The following is a 25,753-nucleotide window of genomic DNA, read 5'->3' as shown; positions in this document are numbered from 1 at the left end:
GATTATACAGTATCAGACAAAAGTGATTGGGTAATTGTGGAGGCCAGGTCATCTGATGCAGCACTCCATCACTCTCCTTGGTCTAATAGCCCTTACACAGCCTGGAAGTGCCTTGGGTCACTGTCCTGTTGAAAAACAAATGATAGTCCCACTAAGCCCAAACCAGATGGGATGGTGTATCGCTACAGAATGCTGTGGTAGCCATGCTATTAAAGTGTGCCTTGAATTTCAAATAAATCACAGACAGTGTCACCAGCAAAGCACCCCCACACCATCACACCTCCTCCTCCATGCTTCACGGTGGGAAATACACATGCCGAGATCATCCGTTCACCCACACCGCATTTCACAAAGACATGGGGGTTGGAACCAAAAATATCAAATTTGGACTCCAGACCAAAGGACAAATGTCCACCAGTCTAATGTCCATTGCTTGTGTTTATTGGCCCAAACACGTCTCTTTTTCTTATTGGTGTACTTTAGTAGGCATTTCTTTCCAGCAATTTGACCATGAAGGCCTGATTCACACAGTCTCCTCTGAACAGTTGATGTTGAGATGTGTCTGTTACTGGAACTCTGTGAATAATTCATTTGGGCTGCAATTTCTGAGGCTGGTAACTCTAATGAACTTATCCTCTGCAGCAGAGGTAACTCTGTAACGATGTGCACTGAGAGTCGGGAAGCAAGTTCAGGAAGTGAGTGTTTTAATAAATAAACGCAACATAAAACAAGAACAGCGCACAGACTTAACACTGGAACATAAACAATAACGCCTGGGGATGGAACCAAAGGGAGTGACGTATATAGGGAAGGTATTCAGAGAGGTGATGGAGTCCAGGTGAGTCTGATGATGCGCAGGTGCACGTAATGATGGTAATAGGTGTGCACCATAACGAGCAGCCTGGTGCCCTAGAGGCCGGAGAGGGAGCACACGTGACACTCTGGGTCTTCCTTTCCAGTGGTGGAACTCATGAGAACCAGTTTCGTCATAGCGCTTGATGGTTTTTGCAACTGCACTTGAATAAACTTTCAAAGTTCTTGACATTTTCCAGATTGACTGACCTTCATGTCTTAAAGTAATGATGGACTGTCATTTCTCTTTGCTTATTTGAGCAGTTCTTGCTGTAATATGGACTTGGTCTTTTACCAAATAGGGCTATCTTCTGTATACCACCTCTACAACTGATTGGCTCAAACGCATATTAAAATATACTTTTAATTTATATGTATTCCAGGTGACTACCTCATGAAGCTGGTTGAGAGAATGCTGAGAGTGTGCAAAGCTGTCATCAAGGAAAATGGTGGCTACTTTGAAGAATCTAAAAAATAAAATATATTTTGATTTGTTTAACACTTTTGCTTACTACATGATTCCATATGTGTTATTTCATAGTTTTGATTTCTTCACTATTATTCTACAATGTAGAAAATAGTAAAAATAAAGAAAATAAAGGAATGAGTAGGTGTGTCCAAACTGTATGTTAATTACCAAAATGATTGACTGTTCCACTGGATGTCATAAGGTGAATGCACCAATTTGTAAGTCGCTCTGGATAAGAGCGTCTGCTAAATGACTTAAATGTAAATGTAAATGTTCCGATTGAATTCCGATTGAGTTCCGATTGAATTCCGATTGAGTTCCGATTGAATGTTCCGGTACCTTTGCTAGATTACCGGTAGCTTTGCAACCCTAGTCTTGAGTTACACTCTGAGAACCAGGCCGTGCCTTCATTGTTGCTTCGTGACCCCTTTCAGAGCCAGAGTGAGCAGGGGCTCCTGGGTCGCTGGCAGGAGCCCCCTGAGGCCGCTATTGGAGATAAGACTCTCATTCTGCCGTGTTTATTCATTCCTCTCACACACTCACTGGCAGGACTGTTAACAGCTCTGACATTCTATCCGTTTTTGGCAGTTTTATATTAAAACATGCTCTCTCACTGCTGTACTCTCTCTCTCTCTCCTGGAGCCATTTTAGAACAGGATAGCATGGCTGGGAAATCGCTTATCCAAACATCTGAAGCGCTTACAGAACATGTAGTATGGATTCATTACTGACACACTGGTTATAGATTTTGAGCATGACAATTTTTGCCAGTACGAGTGTTGTAGAAACCAAACCAGACCAGATTTGGGATTGAAGAGTTGGTTTAATAGACGCGTATTTCAAAAGGAGAGCACTGGAAATGTCCAGGGTGTACCGTAGCTCCATGACTGTTCTGCAGACAACACACACTTTTATTATGTGAGTCTATGTAACACAGATAGGCTGTTTAATGCAACCCATTTACAAATGCTCGTCTGACGTAATAGGATTAGTGCTTTAACATGCTTACAACTCTAATGCCACAGGTTGATCGTAAAGACTTGACATGAAATCCTCGAGAAAAAAAACACTAGAGCACAACATTACACAGCACTGCCCTAATCACCATAAACCCTTACCATGTTGAGGGAACAAGCATTGTTTCGTGGTTTGTTTATGCTCATGGTTTCGGTAGTGGATTAATGTCAACCACACAAGCATCTCCCTAAATATGTTTGGTCTGTGTGCAACTGGTGCCAAATGCTCAACAAAGAAGCACACTTACTTAACCCAGATGGTTCATTCCCGACCATACTGAACAGCATTGTGACTAGTAGGCCTGGCCCCCAAACTTGGGATCAAAATCCTTTCCAATACCTTAGCTGGGCTTGATTGAGCTTGACTGTTGCGATGGAATCAATAGTATTTAGTATTTTATTGGGATCCCCAAATAGTCACTTAGAAGCTAACGGCTACTCTTCCTGGGGTCCAAACAGAAAACAAAAGAACAAATAAAATGCACAATATACATAACTCTACATAACGTCCTGCCTCTGCCTTACGCTTCAGAAACAGGAGATGTCCCCTGCCCTATGAACCGAAGTCAAGACTTCAACAAGGCCTGCCACATACATAATACAATAGATAATATTGTTCAAATTACAAAATATATAAAATTGTCTGTGTCTCTTCACAGTCCCCATTTTGCCATAAGGTGTTCTTTTATCCATTTTTTTAAAATCGGGTTTTATTGCTAACTTGAGTAAATGAGTTGGCAGAGAGTTCCATGTAGTCATGGCTCTATTTAATACTGTGTGTTTCTCAGCCTCTGTTCTGGACCTGGAGACTGTAAAGAGACCTCTGATTGCATCGCTTGTGTTGTACTGATGAGTGTCCAAACTGTGTGCCAACAGCTTCAACAGACAGTTCGGTACCTTCAACACATCAACACCTTGCACAAAGAGAAGAGCAATAGTGATGCAGTCAATCTTTCCTCAACTTTGAGCCAGGAGAGATTGACATGCATGTTACTGACATTCGCCCTCCGTGTATATCTAAGTGCTGCTCTGTTCTGCACCAACTGCAATTGAACATATTCCCGTCTTTGCCGCACATGACTACACAACTGGATAATAGTCCCAGTGTGACAAAACTAGGGCCTGTAGGATCTGTCTGGTCGACTGAGATGTCAAGAAAGCACAGCAACGCCTTATCATGGAGAGACTTCTTCACATTTTAGCAACCATTGAGTCTCTATGTTTTCACCATGACAGTTTGCTATCTAGGGAACCAGACAGCAGTTTAGTCTCCTTGACTTGCACAATCCCACATTATTCAATAATAGATCTAAATAAGGTTTAGCATCGAGCGAGTGATTTGTCCCAAAAATGATGAAACATCTTCCAGGAACAATAAAAACACAATATGTACATGTTACAGTTCAATTAGAACATTTGGAAAAGGAATAAAACAACAATATGTGCATAACGACTGTCCATTCTAAAACTGGGTGTCAGTTATTTATTTTACTGTGGTAGCCAATGTGTATACTGTTGAGTCGTCAGCGTACATAGACAAACAGGCTTTATTCAAGGTCAGTGGAAGGTCATTAGTAAATACAGAAAACAATAATAGCCCAAGCCGGCTGCCCTGCGGTACACCACACTCAACTGAATTTGAATTAGGCTTCCTTTAATGAAAATCCTCTGTGTTTCAAAAGCTCCACTGAAGTATAACAAAACAGCTTCTTCTTACTATCAAATAGAATAATTGCAAAGCTGCAAACCACATCCATAATGCACTCCAAGCAGGCTAAAGGAAATTCTCAAAGTATTTGAAAGACCTCGAATACCTTTTGAACCCAGGTATACTGGCCTCAAACTGTGAGCTGTGAGGGAGGCGGTCAGTTGGTTGGTCTCGCTGGGCCAACACTCTCAAATGGGCCTTGCCAGGAATGTTCCTCAGTCTATTGGAGTTTTTGACCCCCCCGCTGTCCATTATCTGATCTCCCAGGTTTACTATGAACCCCATGCAGCAGATCCTAAAGGAACCTGTCTTGTAAAGATTCAGTCAAATCAGCCATCTCTGATGCTCTTATAAAACGTTCCATCTGCCAGATGTTTGTAGCGGCATGTCACTGTTTGTTTTATGACAATCATAAAGCATCGTAAAAATAAATGTAATATTTTCCAGTTCTGGAGGACCCGTTCATGGCATTTTCTATTTTTCCTAATACCTCAGGTATTCACAGTTAAACGGTTCATATGGCATAATTAAGAGGGTAACATAAGAGACAATCATATACTGTTACTCGTTCATGTTAAAGAGGGATAAAAATACAAAGCAATGTTATGATAATAGTTCCTTTTATCACCATATAGATGGACAATCTTGCAAATGTAACTAAATGATTAAGAGGAAATTCCAAGCTTAACATGTGACAGATGTTTTTTAGTAACATGGATTATTGTCTTGGTTTAAGTGATGTCAACCTAGGAGTTCTATAAATCTTTGTTGTTTTGTTAGCACCAAAGTTAGTACATCATCTTTGGACCTGGTCCCAAACCCACATACATTTTTGCCTAGTTTATGAAATGGTAGTAATGGGGGCCTGTTCGAACTTAGCTGACATTTCTGGTTCAGAAAAGACTGGAAGTTACACATTTTGTGCTTTTCTTCATACCATGTAAGTGTGTAATAATGAACTACAGAGTACTTATGCTTTCCAGAATGAGGGTAAAACCTGGGTAAATATCTCATTATTAATGTCCTTTTCTGAACATAAAAATGTAAGTTACCTTGGATGGTTACTGAAAGTAACCTGTATCCTTGAAAATGCTAGTCTTATCATAGGCAATGAGCAGACTACTAATTACATACTTAGTTTTGCTCTGTCCTTTTAAGAGATTGTGTAAGATGTGATGAAGTAAGTTTCTTTAGAATCGAGATGCAATTTGCTCTGCCTGTGAAGTTCAGATTGTCATTCCATAGCTTACGTTCCTGTCATGTTCAATTCATCGTCTATAAAATCTTCAAACCTTACGAAGTAAGAAGGAATTTGCAGCTGTTGCAAACCTAGTTTTTTTTCATAGACATCGTCTCTCTGAACCTATGAAGGAGAGAGATCATGCACTATGTCAACCTCCCGGTACAGTAGGTAGGTTCTGTCTCACCCAAGATACATCGGAGGGCTGAAGATTAGTGGCGATGATGAGATCGGAATTCCACCTCCTTTTAAAATAGTACCGTCTGTGTGTCATTTGTTTATTTGACTTTGCATACTTTATATTTATGCTCTGCTCCACAGATGTGTGTATCAGAGCGGCTGGGGCTGGGGCCTTGAGTTCAGTCAGAGGGAGAGAGGAGAGAAGGGGAAGAAAGGTGGAGGGAGAGAGGCACAGAGTTCTTCTATCAAGATTTACTCTTTTCACTCTTGTCTTTCTTTGACCCACCTCCCCCCTCCCTTTTCTCGTTAAGCGTTCTGGAAAATATAATGCTAAACTGTGACAAAAAGTAGGCCAGACGCCACACGTCTGATAGCTGTTGTTGCTTAGTGCCAGGAACCAGGGAGTCTTCTCCGCTCTGCTCTGCTGCACTGCTCTGTAGATCCTGGTCTCAGGATGTCAGCCTCCTTTAAGCCTGAGCCTTTCACTGCAATCAGAATAGGAAGGCTGATATTAAGTTAGTCGAGCTACAGAGAACCTTCTGGGAGGGAGGGTGACCTGTACCTGCTGCTGGCCACACAGGCTTTACCAGAGACAGACACACTTTCATTTACATGGATGGATGGAGGCATAGATGGTGTGATACTACCACTGAGGAAGTACAGTTCCCGCTCAGCCCAGTCAAAACTGTTTGCTGCTCTGGCTCCCCAATGGTGGAACAAACTCCCTCACGACGCCAGGACAGCGGAGTCAATCACCACCTTCCGGAGACACCTGAAACCCCACCTCTTTAAGGAATTCTTAGGATAGGATAAAGTAATCCTTCTCACCCCCCCTCCCCCCCCTTACAATATTTAGATGCACTATTGTAAAGTGGCTGTTCCACTGGATGTCATAAAGTGAATGCACCAATTTGTAAGTCGCTCTGGATAAGAGCGTCTGCTAAATGACTTAAATGTAAATGTAATACTGGTTCTCCTATTGGGACAGCTGAATAACCCTTTTAGGTTCTAAATAGCATATTTTTTTGTGCAGTTAAATACCATTAATTTCCACATTAGACACTTCTGCAAGCGTTATAATGTCAAAATACGTTTGTTACTCTGAGCAACTATTGTCATTTACCACTGTCACACCCGGTATGTACTTCCAAAAAGGTCTAAATAAAAATTGATAAGCAACCGAAAAAATGTATTGTCTGGAAAGATCATTGATTTGATCACCTACTGGTTGTTAGTCTTTGTTTGCAGATGCACGTAGTTCCAGGCCGATAGAGTCTTCCATGGATGCTATGGGAAGTCTTTCCCTGTTGAAAGACTGACATTGTCATGCTCTTCTGCTCTGACCGCATGTGGAAAACACTGCCTCCATATGAGAGTCATTTGCTGCTCATGTGCAAAGTCAACAAAAACAGAAAATGGCCCCCAAAAAGTTATTGAATAAAAGTATTTAATTTGTTTTGTATATTTAACACTGACAGAGAAATATCTAATTATGTCTCAATTTTGAAGAGTTCTTTACATAAAACTGGGAAAGTGATGTTAAAATGTGATTCTAAGACAGTGCTCCAAGCCATTTATTGAAGGTCATTAGAAAGCATTTTTTTGTTAAACACCAGTGCAAAACAATTATGACGGACATGAATTATTTTAGATAAATACATTGATTGAAGTGTGGAAACAATTTGTAAGTCGCTCTGGATAAGAGCGTCTGCTAAATGACTTAAATGTAAATGGAAATGGAAACCGGAGCAGGGGATCAGACTCTTGGGAGCAGAGGATCACACTCTTGGGAGCAGGGGATCACACTCTTGGGAGCAGGGGATCACACTCTTGGGAGCAGGGGATCACACTCTTGGGAGCAGGGGATCACACTCTTGGGAGCAGGGGATCACACTCTTGGGAGCAGGGGATCACACTCTTGGGAGCAGGGGATCACACTCTTGGGAATAACTCATAAAATCTTATTGAGGAATTTGAAAGAATGTGTAACTGCATAGTTTTAATAATGCTTTATGGCATGCTTATTTTATGTCTAATTGTTAACCACTGGCTAATCAACAAAGTGACATGTCCAGCACGTGATTTGTATAATTGCTTATTCTATAATATATGGTCAGGGAAGAAATAAAATGTGCATCAGTGAAGGCCCAATGTTAGGCTAATCATAGCCTTGAACAAATGTATTTATTTTTTCAGTTCCAGTTGGTTTAAATTGCTTAGCATCATTAGTCTTACGATCAAGGAAAATGGATTAGAAGAACATACGCCAGCCAGTATGGTCATTGCTGTGGAATACTCAAAGAATTATTACACATGGACTAAATCAGCATTGCTTGCTGTTTGGGGTTGTAGGCTGTGTATCTGTACAGCATTTTGTGACATCTGCTGATGTAAAAAGGGCTTTATATATACATTTGATTCAAATCAAATCAAATCAAATTTTATTTGTCACATACACATGGTTAGCAGATGTTAATGCGAGTGTAGCGAAATGCTTGTGCTTCTAGTTCCGACAATGCAGTGATAACCAACAAGTAATCTAACTAACAATTCCAAAACTACTGTCTTGTACACAGTGTAAGGGGATAAAGAATATGTACATGAGGATATATGAATGAGTGATGGTACAGAGCAGCATACAGTAGATGGTATCGAGTACAGTATATACATATGAGATTAGTATGTAGACAAAGTAACCAAAGTGGCATAGTTAAAGTGGCTAGTGATACATGTATTACATAAGGATGCAGTCGATGATGTAGAGTACAGTATATACGTATGCATATGAGATGAATAATGTAGGGTAAGTACATTATATAAGGTAGCATTGTGTAAAGTGGCTAGTGATATATTTACATCATTTCCCATCAATTCCCGTTATTAAAGTGGCTGGAGTTGGGTCAGTGTCAATGACAGTGTGTTGGCAGCAGCCACTCAATGTTAGTGGTGGCTGTTTAACAGTCTGATGGCCTTGAGATAGAAGCTGCTTTTCAGTCTCTCGGTCCCAGCTTTGATGCACCTGTACTGACTTTGCCTTCTGGATGATAGCGGGGTGAACAGGCAGTGGTTCGGGTGGTTGATGTCCTTGATGATCTTTATGGCCTTCCTGTAACATCGGGTGGTGTAGGTGTCCTGGAGGGCAGGTAGTTTGCCCCCGGTGATGCGTTGTGCAGACCTCACTACCCTCTGGAGAGCCTTACGGTTGAGGGCGGAGCAGTTGCCGTACCAGGCGGTGATACAGCCCGCCAGGATGCTCTTGATTGTGCATCTGTAGAAGTTTGTGAGTGCTTTTGGTGACAAGCCGAATTTCTTCAGCCTCCTGAGGTTGAAGAGGCGCTGTTGCGCCTTCTTCATGACGCTGTCAGTGTGAGTGGACCAATTCAGTTTGTCTGTGATGTGTATGCCGAGGAACTTAAAACTTGCTACCCTCTCCACTACTGTTCCATCGATGTGGATAGGGGGGTGTTCCCTCTGCTGTTTCCTGAAGTCCACAATCATCTCCTTAGTTTTTTTGACGTTGAGTGTGAGGTTATTTTCCTGACACCACACTCCGAGGCCCTCACCTTGATTGATTGATTGAATTAAGGTAATCATTACATCGTTCATTGTGTCATTGATTTAATTCACAAACTGTTTTTTTTTCCGGTTATATACCGTGCCTTCAGAAAGTATTCATACCCCTTGACTTATTCCATATATGCTGTGTTACAGCCTGATTTCAAAATTGATTAAATACAAAAAAGTATCACCCATCTACATACAATACCCCATAATTTATTGAAAATGGAATACAGAAATATCTTGTTTATTTTAAGTATTCACACCCCTGAGTCAATACATTTTAGAAACTCATTTGGCAGTGAATATAGCTGTGAGTCTTTCTGAGTAAGTCTCTAAGAGCTTTGCACATCTGGATCACACAATATTTTCACATTATTGTTCTTAAAACTCCTCAACCTCTGTCAAGTTGGTTGTTGATCCTTGCTAGACAACCATTTTCAGGTCTTGCCATAGATTTTCAAGACGATATAAGTCAAAACTGTAACTAAGCCACTTAGGAACATTCAATGTCATCTTGGTAAGCAACTCCAGTGTATATTTGGCCTTGTGTTTTCGGTTATTCTCCTGCTGAAAGGTGAATTTGTCTCCCAGTGTCTGTTGAAAAGCAGACTGAAGCAGGTTTTCATCTAGTATTTTTACTGTGCTTAGCTTATTCCATTTATTTTATCCCGACAAAATACTCCCTAGTCATAGCCGATGACAAGTATACCCATAACATGATGCAGACACCACCATGCTTGAAAAAATGACGAGTGGTACTCAGAGATATGTTGTTTTGATTTTTCCCCAAACATAAAGCTTTGCATTCAGGACATAAAGTTAATTTATTTGCCCAATTTTATGCAGTTTTACTTTCGTGCCTTATTGCAAGCAGGATGCAGGTGCTCTTCCCTTGTGAGGCATTGGAAAACCTCCTTGGTCTTTGTGGTTGAATCTGTGTTTGGAATTCACTGCCTGACTGAGGGACCTTACAGATAATTTTATGTGTGGGGTAGAGAGATGAGGTAGTCATTCAAAAATCATCTTAATCAACTATTATTGCACACAGAGTGAGTCCATCAACTATTATTGCACACAGAGTGAGTCCATGCAAATTATTATTGACTTGTTAAGTAAAGTTTTACTCCTGACCTTATTTAGGCTTGCCATAGCAAAGGGATTGAATACTTATTGACTCAAGACATTTCAGCTTTTCATTTTTTATTAATTTGTAAAACAAAATCTAAAAACATAATTATACTTTGACAATAAAAATAAAATAAAATAAAATTGTATTTGTCACATGCGCAGAATACAACAGGTGTCGACCTTACAGTGAAATGCTTACTTACTACAAGCCCTTAACCAACAATGCAGTTTTGGTACAGTGTCAATGTGCGGGGCACAGGTTAGTCGAGGTAATTGAGCTATTATGTACATGTAGGTACTGTAGAGGTAAAGTGACTATGCATAGATAATAAACAGAGAGTAACAGCAGCGTAAAGGCAAATAGTCCAGGTAGCCATTTGATAAGCTGTTCGGGAGTTTTATGGCTTTAGAAGCTGTTAAGAATCTTTTTAGACCTAGACTTGGCGATCCGGTACCGCTTGCCGTGCGGTAGCAGAGAGAACAATCTATGACTAGGGTTGCTGGAGTCTTTGGCAATTTTTAGGTCCTTCCTCTGACTCAGCCTGGTATAGAGGTCCTGGATGGCAGGAAGCTTGACCCCAGTGATATACTGGGCCATACACATTACCTTCTAGAGTGCCTTGCAGTTGAAGGCCAAGCAGTTGCCATACCAGGCGGTGACGGAACCAGTCAGGATGATCTCGATGGTGCAGCTGTAGAAATTTTTGAGGATCTGAGGACCCATGCCAAATCTTTTCAGTCTCCAGAGGGGTAATAGGTGTTGTCGTGCCCTCTTTACGACTGTCTTGGTGTGTTAGGACCATGATAATTTGAACTTGTAGCTCTCAACCTGCTCCACTACAGCCCCAATGATGAGAATGGGGCCATGCTCGGTCTTTCTTTTCCTGTAGTCCACAATCATCTCGGTCTTAGTACTAGCTTCGGGTTTGTGGTGGTAAATAGACAGCTATAAAAATGTTAACGTACCATTCTTAAGTTTGGGGTCACTTAGAAATGGCCTTGTCTTTGAAAGAAAAGCAATTTTTTGTCCAGTAAAATAACATAAATTTGATCAGTGTAGACATTGTTAATGGTGTAAATGACTATTGTAGCAGGAAACAGATGATTTTTAATGGAATATCTACATAGGCGTACAGAGGCCCATTATCAGCAACCATCACTTGTGTGTGTTCCAATGGCATGTTGTGTTAGCTAATCAAAGTTTATAATTTTAAAAGGCTAATTAATCATTAGAAAACCCTTATGTTAGCGCAGCTGAAAACGGTTGTGCTGATTAAAGATACAATAAAACTGGCCTTCTTTAGACTGGTTGAGTATCTGGAGCATCAGCCTTTGTGGGTTTGATTACAGGCTCAAATGGCCAGAAACAAAGAACCTTCATCTGAAACTCGTCAGTCTTTTCTTGTTCTGAGAAATGAAGGCTATTCCATGCGAGAAATTACCAAGAAACTGAAGATCTCGTACAACGCTGTGTACTGCTCCCTTCACAGAACAGCGCAAACTGTCTCTCACCAGAATAGAAAGAGGAGTGGGAGGCTCCGGTGCACAACTGAGCAAGAAGACAAGTGCAATAGAGGGTCTAGTTTGACAAACAGACGTCTCGCAAGTCCTCAACTGGCAGCTTCATTAAATAGTAACCGCAAAACACCAGTCTCAACATCAACGGGATGCTAGCCTTCTAGGCAGAGTTGCAAAGAAAAAGCCATATCTCAGACTGGCCAATACAAATAAAAGATTAATATGGGAAACATAACACAGACATTGGACAGAAGAAGGTTGAAAAAAAGTGTTATGGATAGATGAATCTAAGTTTGAGGTGTTCGGATCACAAAGAAGAACATTCATGAGACGCAGAAAAAAATGAAAAGATGCTGGAGGAGTGCTTGATGCCATCTGTGAAGCATGGTGGAGGCAATGTGATGGTCTGGGGGTGCTTTGGTGGTGGAAAGTGGGAGATTTGTACAGGGTAAAAGGGATTTTGAAGAAGGAAGGCTATCACTCCATTTTGCAACGCCATGCCATACCCTGTGGCTGGTGCTTAATTGGAGCCAATTTCCTCCTACAACAGGACAACGACACAAAGCACAGCTCCAAACTATGCAAGAACTATTTAAGGAAGAAGCAGTCAGCTGGTATTCTGTCTATAATGGAGTGGTCACCACAGTCACCACATCTCAACTCTATTGAGCTGTTGTGGGAGCAGCTTGACCGTATGGTACGTAAGAAGTGCCCATCAAGCCAATCCAACTATTGGGAGGTGCTTCAGGAAGCATGGGGTAAAATCACTTCAGATTTTAAACAAATGGACAACTAGAATGCCAAAGGTCTGCAAGGCTGTAATTGCTGCAAATGGAGGATTCTTTGACAAAAGCTAAATTTGAAGGACACAATTATTATTTCAATTAAAAATCATTATTTATAACCTTGTCAACATCTTGACTATATTTCCTATTCATTTTGCAACTCATTTCATGTATGTTTTCATGGAAAACAAGGACATTTCTATGTGACCCCAAACTTTTGAACAGCAGTGTAGATGAAAACGCTCTTGGTAAATAGTGTGGTCTACAGCTTATCATGAGATACTCTACCTCAGTCGAGCAAACCTTGAGACTTCCTTAATATTATATTTTGTGCACCATGTGTTATTTACAAATAGACACAGACCGCCACCCCGTGTTTTACCAGAGGCAGCTGTTCTATCTTGCCGATGCACCGAAATCCCAGCCAGCTGTATGTTATCCATGTCGTTGTTCGGCCACGACTCAGTGAAACATAAGATATTACAGTTTTTAATGTCCCATTGGTAGGATAGTCTTGATCAGAGCTCATCCATTTTGTTATCCACTGATTGCACGTTGGCTAATAGGACTGATGGTAGAGGCAGATTACCCACTCGCCGCCAGATCCTTACAAGGCACCCCGACCTACGTCCCCGATATCTCTGTCTCTTCTTCATACAATGACAGGATTTGGGCCTTAACGGGTGTCTGAAGTAAATCCTTCGCATCCAACTCATTAAAGAAAAAATCTTCATCCAGTACGAGATGAGTAATCGCTGTCCTGATATTCAGGAGCTCCTTTTGGTCATAACAGATGGTGGCAGAAACATTATGTACAAAATAAGTTACATTCCGGGGGTGACGGCAGTAAATTATGTTAGTTGCTCAGCGAAACTCCATATTTGGTAAGTAACAATCTTATTTCGACATTATGACGCTTGCAGAGCTGTCTAAAGGGAAAATGAATGGAAGCTAACTCGGATAGAGAGGAGACTAGTCATATTCCTCATCTCCTCCTTCTGCCCAGATACTAATTCAGGCTTAGCCTAAAGATCTGTGAAAGCTCTCAGTGCCAGAGGATGGAGACGGGAGAGTAATTGTTCACTAAGCTTTTAACAAGGGGTGGAGAATGCTAGCAATTAGCTAAGTATGTTCACGCGCGCATCTCGGTGCACATGTGCTCCATAGACTTCCAGGCGTTTCATTATCCTGTAAAAAGGAACAATTATTAGACACCCAAAGCACAAGGTCTTGAAAGTTACTATATTAGTCCCCAGCTTTCTCTTAATTGGCGTAAACACTCATGTCCTTTACTGTGCCTTTAAAGAAAATGTCTCTCGTCAGTTATTATTGGAAAAAACATCAATGACCATGGATAAATTAGGCATGCTCTGGATTGGAAAACAAGTTCTATTAAATCACTAATTTGTTTGCCATCCAGTCATTAGAAGTCTTTTTTTGCTCTACAACTTTGCAATAAACTCGGGCCCTTATAGGCCTCTATAGGGTTTCAATGAACAGACCATCAGACATAGGGGCTTTTAAAATAGGTTTTCATTTGTATTCGGATCTCTAGTTTTGGATTTGTTTGGTCTGGCTTTAATAAAATTTATGGCCAGCTAATGGTCGGTAAACATGTCAGTGGTTATTCCTCTGGCTGATACGCAAACTGTAAACTAAACATAGCGCGGATACGCCCTATGGGGCTAAATCTGTTAGCTTTAGTCTCGTGGACAAAACGAGCCCATTCAACTTGAACTCAAAACAATCGGAGCAATGTTATTGTCTAATGGAGGATGCCAAAACATGGTTCAACATCGTAGACTAAATAAGATGTTTGTTCCAGTGCCTCAGAGGTAAGCCAGATCCATTTCATGGGAAACCATGTAATTGTGTGCAAAAAGTTCTCAGATGTTTGACTTATAAACTATATAGATTGCTAATGCAGGAAATGGCATGTTATGTTCACGGTGAATACCAGATAGAAACTACTTTACGTTCTATATGGGATTAAATCAGGTTACTGGTTACTTATGTAACTGCAGGTTAATTCTGCCAGTCTCCTTTGCCTCCGGTATGACTTCCAATCACATGCATTCCAAAAGACTCCCATGACCAAATCATCCTTAGAGAACACTTAGAGTTTGAGCTAGACATTAAGATGAGCGATAAGAAACCAATGACTTCATACTGTAGGTCAGCATAGTTCACATTTCTTAGCTGAGGTCAATGAGTACCCAATTGGGTTGGTTCTTGTGAACCCAGTGCCCCTTACTGGGTTCTGCCCTGCCCAATAGTATGGTGTGGTAGCTACAGTACAGTAGTTATGATAGGACGGGCTTCTGGCCAGCGGAAAATTGGAGCAGAAATTACATTCACTCCATCTGCCCTCCCTTTCATCCCTGGGACAGGAAATCCTCCCTTTGATTGTGAAATGCAGGTCTGGCAGGTCAGGTTGAAGTGGTGAATAATCATTCCACCCTGCGGGTAAAGTACAGGACACTACCTGGGGGCTCTGCCATGGAGCTGGCATGGCATGGCATTAACTGAGCTGAGGGAGGAGGGTGGAACACAACCACACACTCATGTAGTGAAATGGCCTGGAATGGACAGACACAAGCAAGCATACACACATTTAAGAACACACACACACAAATCAATCCATTGACTTGCACATTCACACATACAGTACAGTGCCTTCGGAAAGTATTCAGACCTGTTGACTATTTCCACATTTTATTACGTTACAACCTAAAATGGATTAAATCAATAAAAATCCTCATCAATCTACACACAATACCCCAAAATGACAAAGCAAAAACAGGTTTTCAAATTAAAAATCTATTCAAAATAAATAAAAACAGAAATACCTTATTTACATAATTATTCAGACCCTTTGCTATGAGACTCAAAATTGAGCTCAGGTACATCCTGTTTCCATTGATCAACCTTGAGATGTTTCTACAACTTGATTGGAGTCTTCCTGTGGTAAATTCAATCGATTGGACATGATTTGGAAAGGCACGCACCTGTCTATATAAGGATTGGAAGAAGTTTGGAAACACCAAGACTCCTCCTAGAGCTGGCCGCCCGGCCAAACTGGATAATCAGGGGAGAAAGACCTTGGTCAGGGAGGTGACCAAGAACCCGATATTCCCTCTGACAGAGCTCTAGAGTTCATCTGTGGAGATGGGAGAACCTTCCAGAAGGACAAACATCTCTGCAGCACTCCACCAATCAGGCATTTATGGTAGAGTGGCCAGACGGAAGCCACTCCTCAGTAAAAGGCACATGACAGCCCTCTTGGGCAGCCAAGACAATGAGGGAGTGGCTTCGGGACAAGTCTCTGAATGTCCTTGAGGCCCAGCCAGAGCCCGGACTTGAATCCGATCGAACATGGAAAGACCTGAAAATAGCTGTGCAGCAGAGTTTGAGAGGATCTGCAAAGAAGATGGGAGAACTCCCCAAATACAGGTGTGCCAAGCTTGTAGCGTCATACCCAAGAAGACTTGAGGCTGTAATTGCTGCCAAAGGTGCTTCAACAAAGTACAGAGTAAAGGGTCTGAATACTTATGTAAATGTGATATATCTGTTTTTTTTTATTTTTTTTTATAAATTAGCAAACATTTATAAAAACCTGTTTTTGCTTTGTCATTATGGGGTATTGTGTGTACATTGACGTGTATTTAAAGAATTTTTTTTTAGATTAACTCTGTAACCTAACAAAATGTGGAAAAAGTCAAGGGGTCTGAATAATTTCTGAAGGCGCTGTACACCATCCTCAGAGTATTTTGCTAAATGTTGTAGACTCTTAGAAAAAGGGGTTCCAAAAGGGTTCTTTGGCAATCCCCATAAGATAACCTTTTTTGGTTCCAGGTAGAACCCTTTTTGGTTCCATGTACAACCCTCTGTGTAAAGGATTCAACATGGCACCTTTTTTTCTAAGAGTGTAATGCTTTGCCCTTGACAGCCCTCTCTGAATGTTCAGCCATGTGAACATTTTTTCCTTTGGAACCTTGAGCCTTGTGTGTTTAGCAAGTTCTTACGACTCAGCCAGCCATTAAGACCTCAAGTCCAAACAGTAAGGAAACCCAATCGCCTCTTCTTCCCATCATCCAACTCCCTCACCATCTCAATTAAGAGCAGTTAGACTAGAGAGCATCCTCTCTCTGATCTGTCTTGGACCGATTCAGCTGTGAGCTCATTTGTTTTCCAAGGACACGGCTGCCACTCTCTTTCAAATAAATATTCACTCAAACCGACCCCTATTTACACTCCTAAACATTCTGTTTTTAAAACAACATGCAACGTCATAAAAACCATGTTAAAAATTCTAGCTCCGTAGCACAACCATTCAAATCCCTGCTGGCATGTACTGAGTTTTATTGAGAATAAATTTTCAGTTAAATGAAAACAGACCAGATAGACAAAATATTTTCCCTCTCTGCTAATCAGATTTTGGTGTGCAATTTGGGTGATTTATGTGAATATGACTGACTCTGTTGTCCTCGCTAACCTTTCTCTCCAAATGAGTGACTCAGTGTGGGCTTCAGCAGGCGCGGTGTTGTGCTCCAGTGTAGATTTTCACAGTTTATGTTAACTTTCCACCAGAAACACGACTGCATGAGCTGACTTATTAGCGTGCTTTGTTCCATTCCTTCATGGTTTGCTTTGGCTGGAGGATGCCATAAGTTTCCCCATTTTTATTCCTCTCTCTCTCTGTCTCTCTCTGTCTCTCTCTCTCTCTCTCTCTCTCTCTCTCTCTCTCTGTCTGTCTCTGTCTCTCGCTCTCTCTCTCTCATACCTCGCTCTCCTTCTCTAACACACACACCTCTCTCCCTTTCTTCTTCCCTCTCTCTCCCTTCTTCCCACCTTACAGTTAAGGTGTTCTTACAGTATATTTCCGAATCCTGTAGCCTGTAGCAGACAAACATTCTTGCTGATTCCCTTGTTGAGTAGCACTGACGTCTCACATGCTAAACTCCTCCTAGGGGCTGAGAGAGAGAGAGAACATTGATGTGGCAATGGTGGCAGTAAACTTTTTACAATGTCACAGCATGTTACGTAAAACCATGGCCAAACCTCCCTCTATGCACCACCAGCATACCCACAGGTTTTTCCCCTCCTGCTTCCCCCATTTGCCCAACTGAACATGACCAGAAAAGGGCTGTCTTCATGTATTCACTATACTGCCAAAATTCAACTGACAGAAATACCTTGTAATAACTTGTAATATTTTACTTAACTACTTAATAACTGGACCTAGTGGACTACATGCCAATGCACTGCCTACATTCACATCATATGCTGTTTAAATAAAAACATGAGGGCCTTGGACATGTGGCTTAAATGAATTAGTCTTCAACAACAACACATGTAAAAGTCATTAAATATAATCTACATCATTTTAAGGTCCTCGGCCTCTACACTACACCATTTTGAGGTGATACAAACCAGGTTTTTCTTTCAAACATATAATGTTATAATTGAGGCCTGAGCTCACCGCTCACAGAGAAGAGCTGTGTGGTTCGTCGTCCCAGAACAACTAGTGTTTTTTTCTTGTTTCGGTTGGGTTCCTTCTACACATAAGGCAGCCATTTATGGCCTATAGAACGTCTATCTCGGGACTGGGCTGGACCTCGGCTAGGAAATCGGTAGAGACGGGGAACATGAATATGCAATGTTACGACTTGGTCAAAATGTTCCCTGTTCCTCCAACTGCAATACCTCATCTCACTGCTAGCTTAAAACAAAGGCATTTTTGATATTGAGACTTTGCCTTGACCTCTTACTGTACCATAGTTTTGTTTTGCACTACATCATGGGTTTGACCCATCCCACAGGCAAGCGAGACTAGATTTTTGGTTGTCTAGATTCAAGATTACTTTGAATAAGGAGTGAGTGGTTAGCTGTACAATGGGTTGAGGGTTAGGCTGTGGGTACGTAAGTTAGAGTGTTGGTCATGGCTGAGGTTTGGAATATAGTCATTTAAAAACTATGGATTGCAGTCTAGATGTTGGACCGTAAGATTAGTGTCGTGATGTCATACAGAGCTGTCCCTGACCAGGTATGTTACCTGTCTGTCTCTCCAGGTGTGTATGTACCCGCTGGTGCTGGAGTCAGACCAGGAGCAGGAGGATCTGGACCAGGTGCTGGTCTCTACCCAGGTAACATATTAGCTACCTACGCCTGCACAGCGCAACACATGACACAGCATGTCTCTTTATATAAAGTACAGTGACGTCCGGTGAGGTCTGAGGCCGGAAGCCCACCCATCTGACGTCTATCCTTCTGGTTAAAGACATCAGTGACTTGGGAGTTGACTGTTGACCCTCAGTTTTAAAAATCTCTCGGTCACGATGGAGATGATGGCAAGGGATGAGAGTTGTCCTTGATCAATATTTGTTTGAGTGCAGAAAATGTTCTCTTAACTGATGCTGTTGACTGTTGTCCACAGAGCCAGTCTTCCGTTGACACCACTCAGATTGAAATGATTTCTGTCCCTTCCTTTGACGCAAGTCCCTAATGTCAGGTGTGGGTCTTCCATCCCTTATCACCCCTTGTTTTTCGCTAAAAAAATCCAACTTTGGAAACTATTTCAGATGCAATATACAGTAGGACTTGTTGGCCCCCTGTACTGGTACAGCTCTACGACTCATACCACTCCTCTCAGGATTCCTCTCCCTTGACCCATCTTCCTCTACCTTCTTCACTGTCTCAGCATACAACAACGTCTGTACTATTCTAACTCTGGAAACCTCAACCTGCCTCTCTCGCACCGGATATTTCTGAACCCCAGCCCCATGGGGGCCAGTACAATTAACACATACCACTACTTTCCCCAATGCTCCACATTCCTTTCCCTCATGCCCTTCTGCACACTTCTGACACTTTTCTCCTATGCACTGCTACCACATGCCCATAGGCTTGACACCTGTAACAAGGTAATGTATTTGGCACAAAAGCTTGTATGGGATAACTTACAGTACCAGTCAAAAGTTTGGACACACCTACTCCTTACATATAAAAATAAAAAATATATATTTTCTACATTGTAAAATAATAGTGCAGACATCAAAACTATGAAATAACACAAATGTAATCATGTAGTAAGCAAAAAAGTGTTGATAAAATACTAATATATTTTATATTTGATATTATTCAAAGTAGCCATCCTTTGCCTTGATGACAGCTTTGCACAACGGACAAATCTGTGTTTGGCGGAGGCCAGGAGAACGCTACCTGCCCGAATACATCGTGCCAAGTATAATGTTTGGTAGTAGAGGAATAATAGTCTGGGGCTGTTTTTCATGGTTCAGGCCAGGGCCCTTAGTTCCAGTGAAAGGAAATCTTAACGCTACGGCATACAGTGACATTCTAAACGATTCTGTGCTTCCAACTTTATGGCAACAGTTTGGGGAAGGCCCTTTCCTGTTTCAGCATGACAAAGCGAGGTCCGTACAGAAATGTGACCAACCGGCTCGATTCTCACACTGGACGCTCTGGCCGAGGAGTAAGGTTGATCCAAGCTTTCTGAACTAACAACAGCAGTCGAGCACCCAAGCTACCTGGCTAATGTTGGCTAGCTTGCTAGCTACTTCCAGGCACAAATGAGAGAACCGCTCACTCTGAACATTTTACTCTCCCTAGCAGAGCTGGTTAGGCTGTTTTTATGTTATCCAGAGTGTTGGTGACTGCAACTGTAATGCTGGCAACAATTTAATTACGTTTTTTTGCCAACGTTTACAGACACAGGCCATATTCAATGGGTGTTGAGTGTTCGTAAATGTGTCAGTTATTCTGCGCTCATACATGTAATGTTAGCTAGCTAGCAAGTTCTCCCAATTGTGCAAGGCCTGTCATTTTCAATTTTCTACCACCCACCACTGCGACCTGTATGCTCTAGTCGGCTGGCCCTCGCTACATATTCGTCGCCAGACCCACTGGCTCCAGGTCATCTCCAAGTCTATGCTAGGTAAAGCTCCGCCTTATCTCAGTTCACTGGTCACGATGGCAACACCCACCCGTAGCACGCGCTACAGCAGGTGTAGTGTATCTCACTGATCATCCCTAAAGCCAACACCTCATTTGGCCGCCTTTCGATCCAGTTCTCTGCTGCCTGTGACTGGAACGAATTGCAAAAATCGCTGAAGTTGGAGACTTTTATCTCCCTCACCAACTTCAAACATCTGCTATCTGAGCAGCTAACCGATCGCTGCAGCTGTACATAGTCTATCGGTAAATAGCCCACCCAATTTTACCTAGCTCATCCCCATACTGTTTATATTTATTTACTTTTATGTTCTTTTGCACACCAATATCTCTACCTGTTCATGACCCATCTGATCATTTATCACTCCAGTGTTAATCTGCAAAATTGTAATTATTTGCCTACCTCCTCATGCCTTTTGCACACAATGTATATAGACTCTCTTTCTTTTTTTTCTACTGTGTTATTGACTTGTTAATTGTTTACTCCATGTGTAACTCCGTGTTGTCTGTTCACACTGCTATGCTTTATCTTGGCCAGGTCGCAGTTGCAAATGATAACCTTTATTTAGCCTACCTGGTTAAATAAAGGTGAAATAAATTTTAAAAAACATTTAAAAAGTAGCACAGTGTCCAAGGAAGGGCCAGAAGTATACAGAATGGTGTCGTCTGCGTAGAGGTGGATCAGGGAATCGCCCGCAGCAAGAGCAACATCATTGATATATACAGAGAAAAGAGTCGGCCCGAGAATTGAACCCTGCGGCACCCCCATAGAGACTGCCAGAGGACCGGACAACATGCCCTCCGATTTGACACACTGAACTCTGTCTGCAAAGTAGTTGGTGAACCAGGCCTGGTTATAACAGCAAAGGGAGGACCCACTCCATATTAATGGCCATTATTTTAGAATTAGATGTTCGACGAGCAGGTGACCACACACTTTTGGCCATGTAGTCTAGATCATACAGCGTATTGTACAGCATACAACATACACCTTTCATGTTTCCCAGCAAACAACACAAAACCTGTATGACTAAATTACTGTAGCATTACTTAGTGAAGAAATAAAGGCACATGTTGGGTCACAGTCTATTATTGCAACCCACAGTTTAACCATTAGCCCTGTGCCTGTAGTGTACAGTACTGCAAGTCTCCACCTCAACCACAAACCAACCAGCGATCACCACTGCTCTCCCTCTCCAAACCTACTGAGAGCCGACCGTGGCTGTTGGGTTTCCCTTGTGTTCAGCATGTAAAATATTAACAACCTCCAGGACAGTTGAACCACACACCTCCAGCCTTAAAACCAGTCTTAAATGATGGGCAGGCTGAGCCGGGCAACTTGAAATGGTCCGAAGAGTCTGTCTCATATGTGGCTCTCTTAATCATTACCGTCATACACAAAAACGCAATATCGCTTGTAATTTTTCTCTCTCTCGCACCTTACTATTTCCCATTGTACTGTACCATTTCCCTCTGGATAAGTATAATGTAGCTGTACCGTAGGTTTTCACTGTAACATCATTGAGGCCATAAATTACAGTGAAATACAGTGTGAGAATGCCTGAGTTGCCACACCGACCCATTGCATTCCACTCCTCACTCTGAGGTTGGAAGATGTCTCTGTGATACAGTTGGAGATTTAGAGTGTGTCCCAAATTGCACCCTATTCCAGACATGGTGCACTGCTTCTGACTAGGGTCCTGGTCAAAAGTGGTACACTATATAGGGAAAGGGTGCCATTTGGGACTCAAACTTAGAAGATTTAAAGATGTAGAGATTTAGAGCCTCCTACCCACCACAGTGGTCTAGTCTCTGTGTGGAGATACCTGGTCAGGTCAGAGACCGAAGTGAGGGAGGGAGCAGCCAGGGGGAGAGCTAAAACAAACGTCCAACCTTTCACTTTAACTCTTTTTTTCTGCTTCTCTTCTGTTTTCTTTTGCTTTTCTTGTTTTACCAACAGGAGCTGGTGGGATACCCGCAGGAGCAGGCTACAAACCAGCTAAAACTGGTGGTGAGTAGAAAATACTTAGTGTAAAGCCCTCCTCTAATAATTGTCCCTTAGCTGGACTAATAGAGACAGCATCTACAGTATGCTGCTGTTGAGACCTACAGTCATTCCGTGAACAATGACTACAGATACAGGATTTTCAAAACCACAAAGTTGTCACAGAGCTTGAGCTCCCTGTCTTGCGTGTGGGCCATGGGAATGAACTGGGTTACAAGCACCAGGCCACCCTCATCACAGCAATTCACATAGAGAGATATGGAGAGTGGCTATTATATATGGCCTTTGTCTTATCACACTGTCATAGCAGAGACACACCCAGCAGCATGCATACTGAACACCCTGACCACTACAGTACACCACGTTAACTACCACGCCACCACACTTGTTAAGTCTGTAGCTATTTCACAAAACTGCTGGAGAATAGGAATAGTTTTGCACGGTTTAGCCTGGTTCCATCTCAGAAAGCTCAAGGTGTGATTTCTCCTCCACTCAACCACATTGGCCACAAGCTAAGCTACTAGTTTAGTCATGGTGCTGGTTCTAATGACATGCTGTTGTTGGGCAACACAGTGCTCAGACACAACCACTGTCATTAAGTCTGGTTTAACAAGGTGTAGTTAGAGTGTTCTCCTCACACCTATAAAACCACAGCGTGCTGTCCTGTCCTCCATGTGGGTGTGTTCTGTGTTGCTGTCAGGGAATGGCTATGCAGTAAGGAAAGTGTTGTCTTATAGGCTTACATACTGTAGTAAGTGTTGATGATGACAATGATGGCAATGATGGTGATAATGATTATAATGACAATAAAGAAGATGATGGTGACGGTAATGACAAAGACCCGTTGTCTAACCAGACCTTATGTTTCCCCCAGCTGGAGGATATGGAGGACGGGGTGGTGTTGGTGCTGGAGGTCTGGTCCCTGGTGGCGGGGCTGGAGGCATAGGAGCAGGAGGCCTCGGAGGAGGAGGTGTGTACTTATCTACAGAATATTGAAAGTTGAGACTTCACCATTTATATTAAAGCACTTACACTGTCAACTATAGCACTCTCTTTGAATGTGCATTGTCAATGATGGAACTAAATATGTTTATTCAACTATAGTGTATTTCTATCATTTGTAGATTAATTATTGTGTGCTTTGTTCAACAGGAGTCGGTGGAAAGGGCCCCAAACCTGGTAAGCTATCTGCTCCAACTCACTCTTTCGCACTCTATACTGTTTTATACAGTTCTTTAGAAGGCACAAGACAGGTACCGGTACTGTACCAGACTAGTCTGGTAGTATCAAGTCAGAGTATCCTGTTATGCTTTTAACTAGGAAAATTCCTCTCATACATTGTTGTCTAAGAAACCTTACTGAAGTGTTTTAAAGAGGAAGGAAATGAGAGTTCTTAATGAGAGCAGGAGGTGGGTAATGTAGCTATTAGCTAATCTGTATAGAATGCATTAGAGTGCATGTCAATGATGGGCGAAACCTGTAGTGTAGCATTCCGTAGTTCAATGAGGGGCTACCTCTCTTGATGGACTGTCAGCTACATCTCCCTTATCACCCCTATGTTTTCATCGTGGTTGAGTCGCCCCGGGTTTGGCAGCTATTTGGGAAGTCCTGTCTGGGATTTGACCCAGTGCGTTCCATTGATGAGAACAGGGGGACCCTGTCTCCTCCCTCACTCAACCCCTCCTCCACTATTCCATCCCTCCATCACAACATCGCTTCACCTCTCCTCAACCCCTACACGTCCCAGACTGAGTGATGATTGGCAGTGTGAACTCCCTCCAACGCGCTGATTGTTTTTGTAACCTTAGGCCGAGCTGATTAATGTTTTGTAACGTTAGGCCGACACAATATCTGGAAACCTCCTTGTTGAAGTTTTGCCACTGTCCTTTCCACTGATACTGCCGTGTAAATATTGAGGAACACAGTATTAGGGCATTAGCAATGTTCAGCCATTATTTAATTTCCCAAAGGAGAGGTGATTTCATCTAGGCCACCACCACAGCTATGTGCTTGGAGAGATAAGGAATGGAGTAATCGTCTTAAAGTCTGATAAGATTTTGAACGGCTTACTGTAGGCTCCTTGAAGTGTTTTTTCCCAAACAAGTAATAGAGTTTCAGAAATCTGTTTTGTAAAAGCATCCTAATATTGGATATTAGGTGGAAGTTGACTTTGGCCTGGGTCACCAGCGCCTCAGAGCTCAGATTGTGAAGTATAATGCTTTGGCTTTTGTTAGAGTTAGAGCTCTCTCTCTCTCTCTCTCTCTCTCTCTCTCTCTCTCTCTCTCTCTCTCTCTCTCTCTCTCTCTCTCTCTCTCTCTCTCTCTCTCTCTCTCTCCTCTCTCTCTCTCTCTCTCTCTCTCTCTCCCTCTCTCTCTCTCTCCCTCTCTCTCTCTCTCTCTCTCCCTCTATCTCTCTCTCTCCTCTCTCTCCCTCTCCCTCTCCTCTCTCTCTCTCTCTCTCTCTCTCTCTCTCTCTCTCTCTCTCTCTCTCTCTCTCTCTCTCTCTCTCTCTCCCTCTCCCTCTATCTCTCTCTCTCTCTCTCTCTCTCTCTCTCTCTCTCTCTCTCTCTCCCTCCCTCTCTCTCTCTCTCTCTCTCTCTCTCTCTCTCTCCCTCTCTCTCTCTCTCTCTCTCTCTCTCTCTCTCTCTCTCTCTCTCTCCCTCTCCCTCTCCCTCTCTCTCTCTCTCTCTCTCCCTCTCCCTCTCCCTCTCTCTCTCTCTCTCTCTCTCTCTCTCTCTCTCTCTCTCTCTCTCTCTCTCTCTCTCTCTCTCTCTCTCTCTCTCTCTCTCTCTCCCCTCTCCCTCTCCCTCTCTCTCTCTCTCTCTCTCTCTCTCTCTCTCCTCTCTCTCTCCCTCTCCCTCTCCCTCTCCCTCTCTCTCTCCCTCTCCCTCTCCTCTCTCCCTCTCCCTCTCTCTCTCTCTCTCTCTCTCTCTCTCTCTCTCTCTCTCTCTCTCTCTCTCTCTCCTCTCTCTCTCTCTCTCTCTCTCTCTCTCTCTCTCTCTCTCTCTCCCTCTCTCTCTCTCCCTCTCTCTCTCTCTCTCTCTCTCTCTCTCTCTCTCTCTCTCTCTCTCTCTCTCTCTCTCTCTCTCTCTCTCTCTCTCTCTCTCTCTCTCTCTCTCTCTCTCTCTCTCTCTCTCTCTCTCTCTCTCTCTCTCTCTCTCCCTCTCCCTCTCTCTCTCTCCCTCTCCCTCTCCCCTCTCCCTCTCCCTCTCCCTCTCCCTCTCCCTCTCCCTCTCCCTCTCCCTCTCCCTCTCCCTCTCCCTCTCCCTCTCCCTCTCCCTCTCCCTCTCTCTCTCTCTCTCTCTCTCTCTCTCTCTCTCT

The 25,753-nt window shown here is 42.6% G+C and overlaps 1 protein-coding gene across 35 annotated transcripts in view; it reads left to right on the top strand.

The window, feature by feature from the left end:
* The window catches only part of LOC124006069 (elastin-like), an 89,280-nt gene that overhangs the window by 5,794 nt on the left and 57,733 nt on the right, over positions 1-25,753 (top strand). For all 35 annotated transcript variants that reach the window (XM_046315818.1, XM_046315810.1, XM_046315815.1 and 32 more), the window contains exons 2-5: positions 18,529-18,603; positions 22,389-22,439; positions 23,308-23,403; positions 23,586-23,612. In XM_046315818.1, coding sequence (XP_046171774.1) covers positions 18,529-18,603; positions 22,389-22,439; positions 23,308-23,403; positions 23,586-23,612 — 249 coding nt within the window. The remainder of the gene's footprint in view (positions 1-18,528; positions 18,604-22,388; positions 22,440-23,307; positions 23,404-23,585; positions 23,613-25,753) is intronic.

The sequence above is a fragment of the Oncorhynchus gorbuscha genome, linkage group LG19 (assembly GCF_021184085.1).
Source record: "Oncorhynchus gorbuscha isolate QuinsamMale2020 ecotype Even-year linkage group LG19, OgorEven_v1.0, whole genome shotgun sequence".
NCBI lineage: Eukaryota > Metazoa > Chordata > Actinopteri > Salmoniformes > Salmonidae > Oncorhynchus > Oncorhynchus gorbuscha.
Note: the sequence above shows the minus strand (reverse complement) of the source record. Positions and strands in the feature narration are given on the sequence as shown.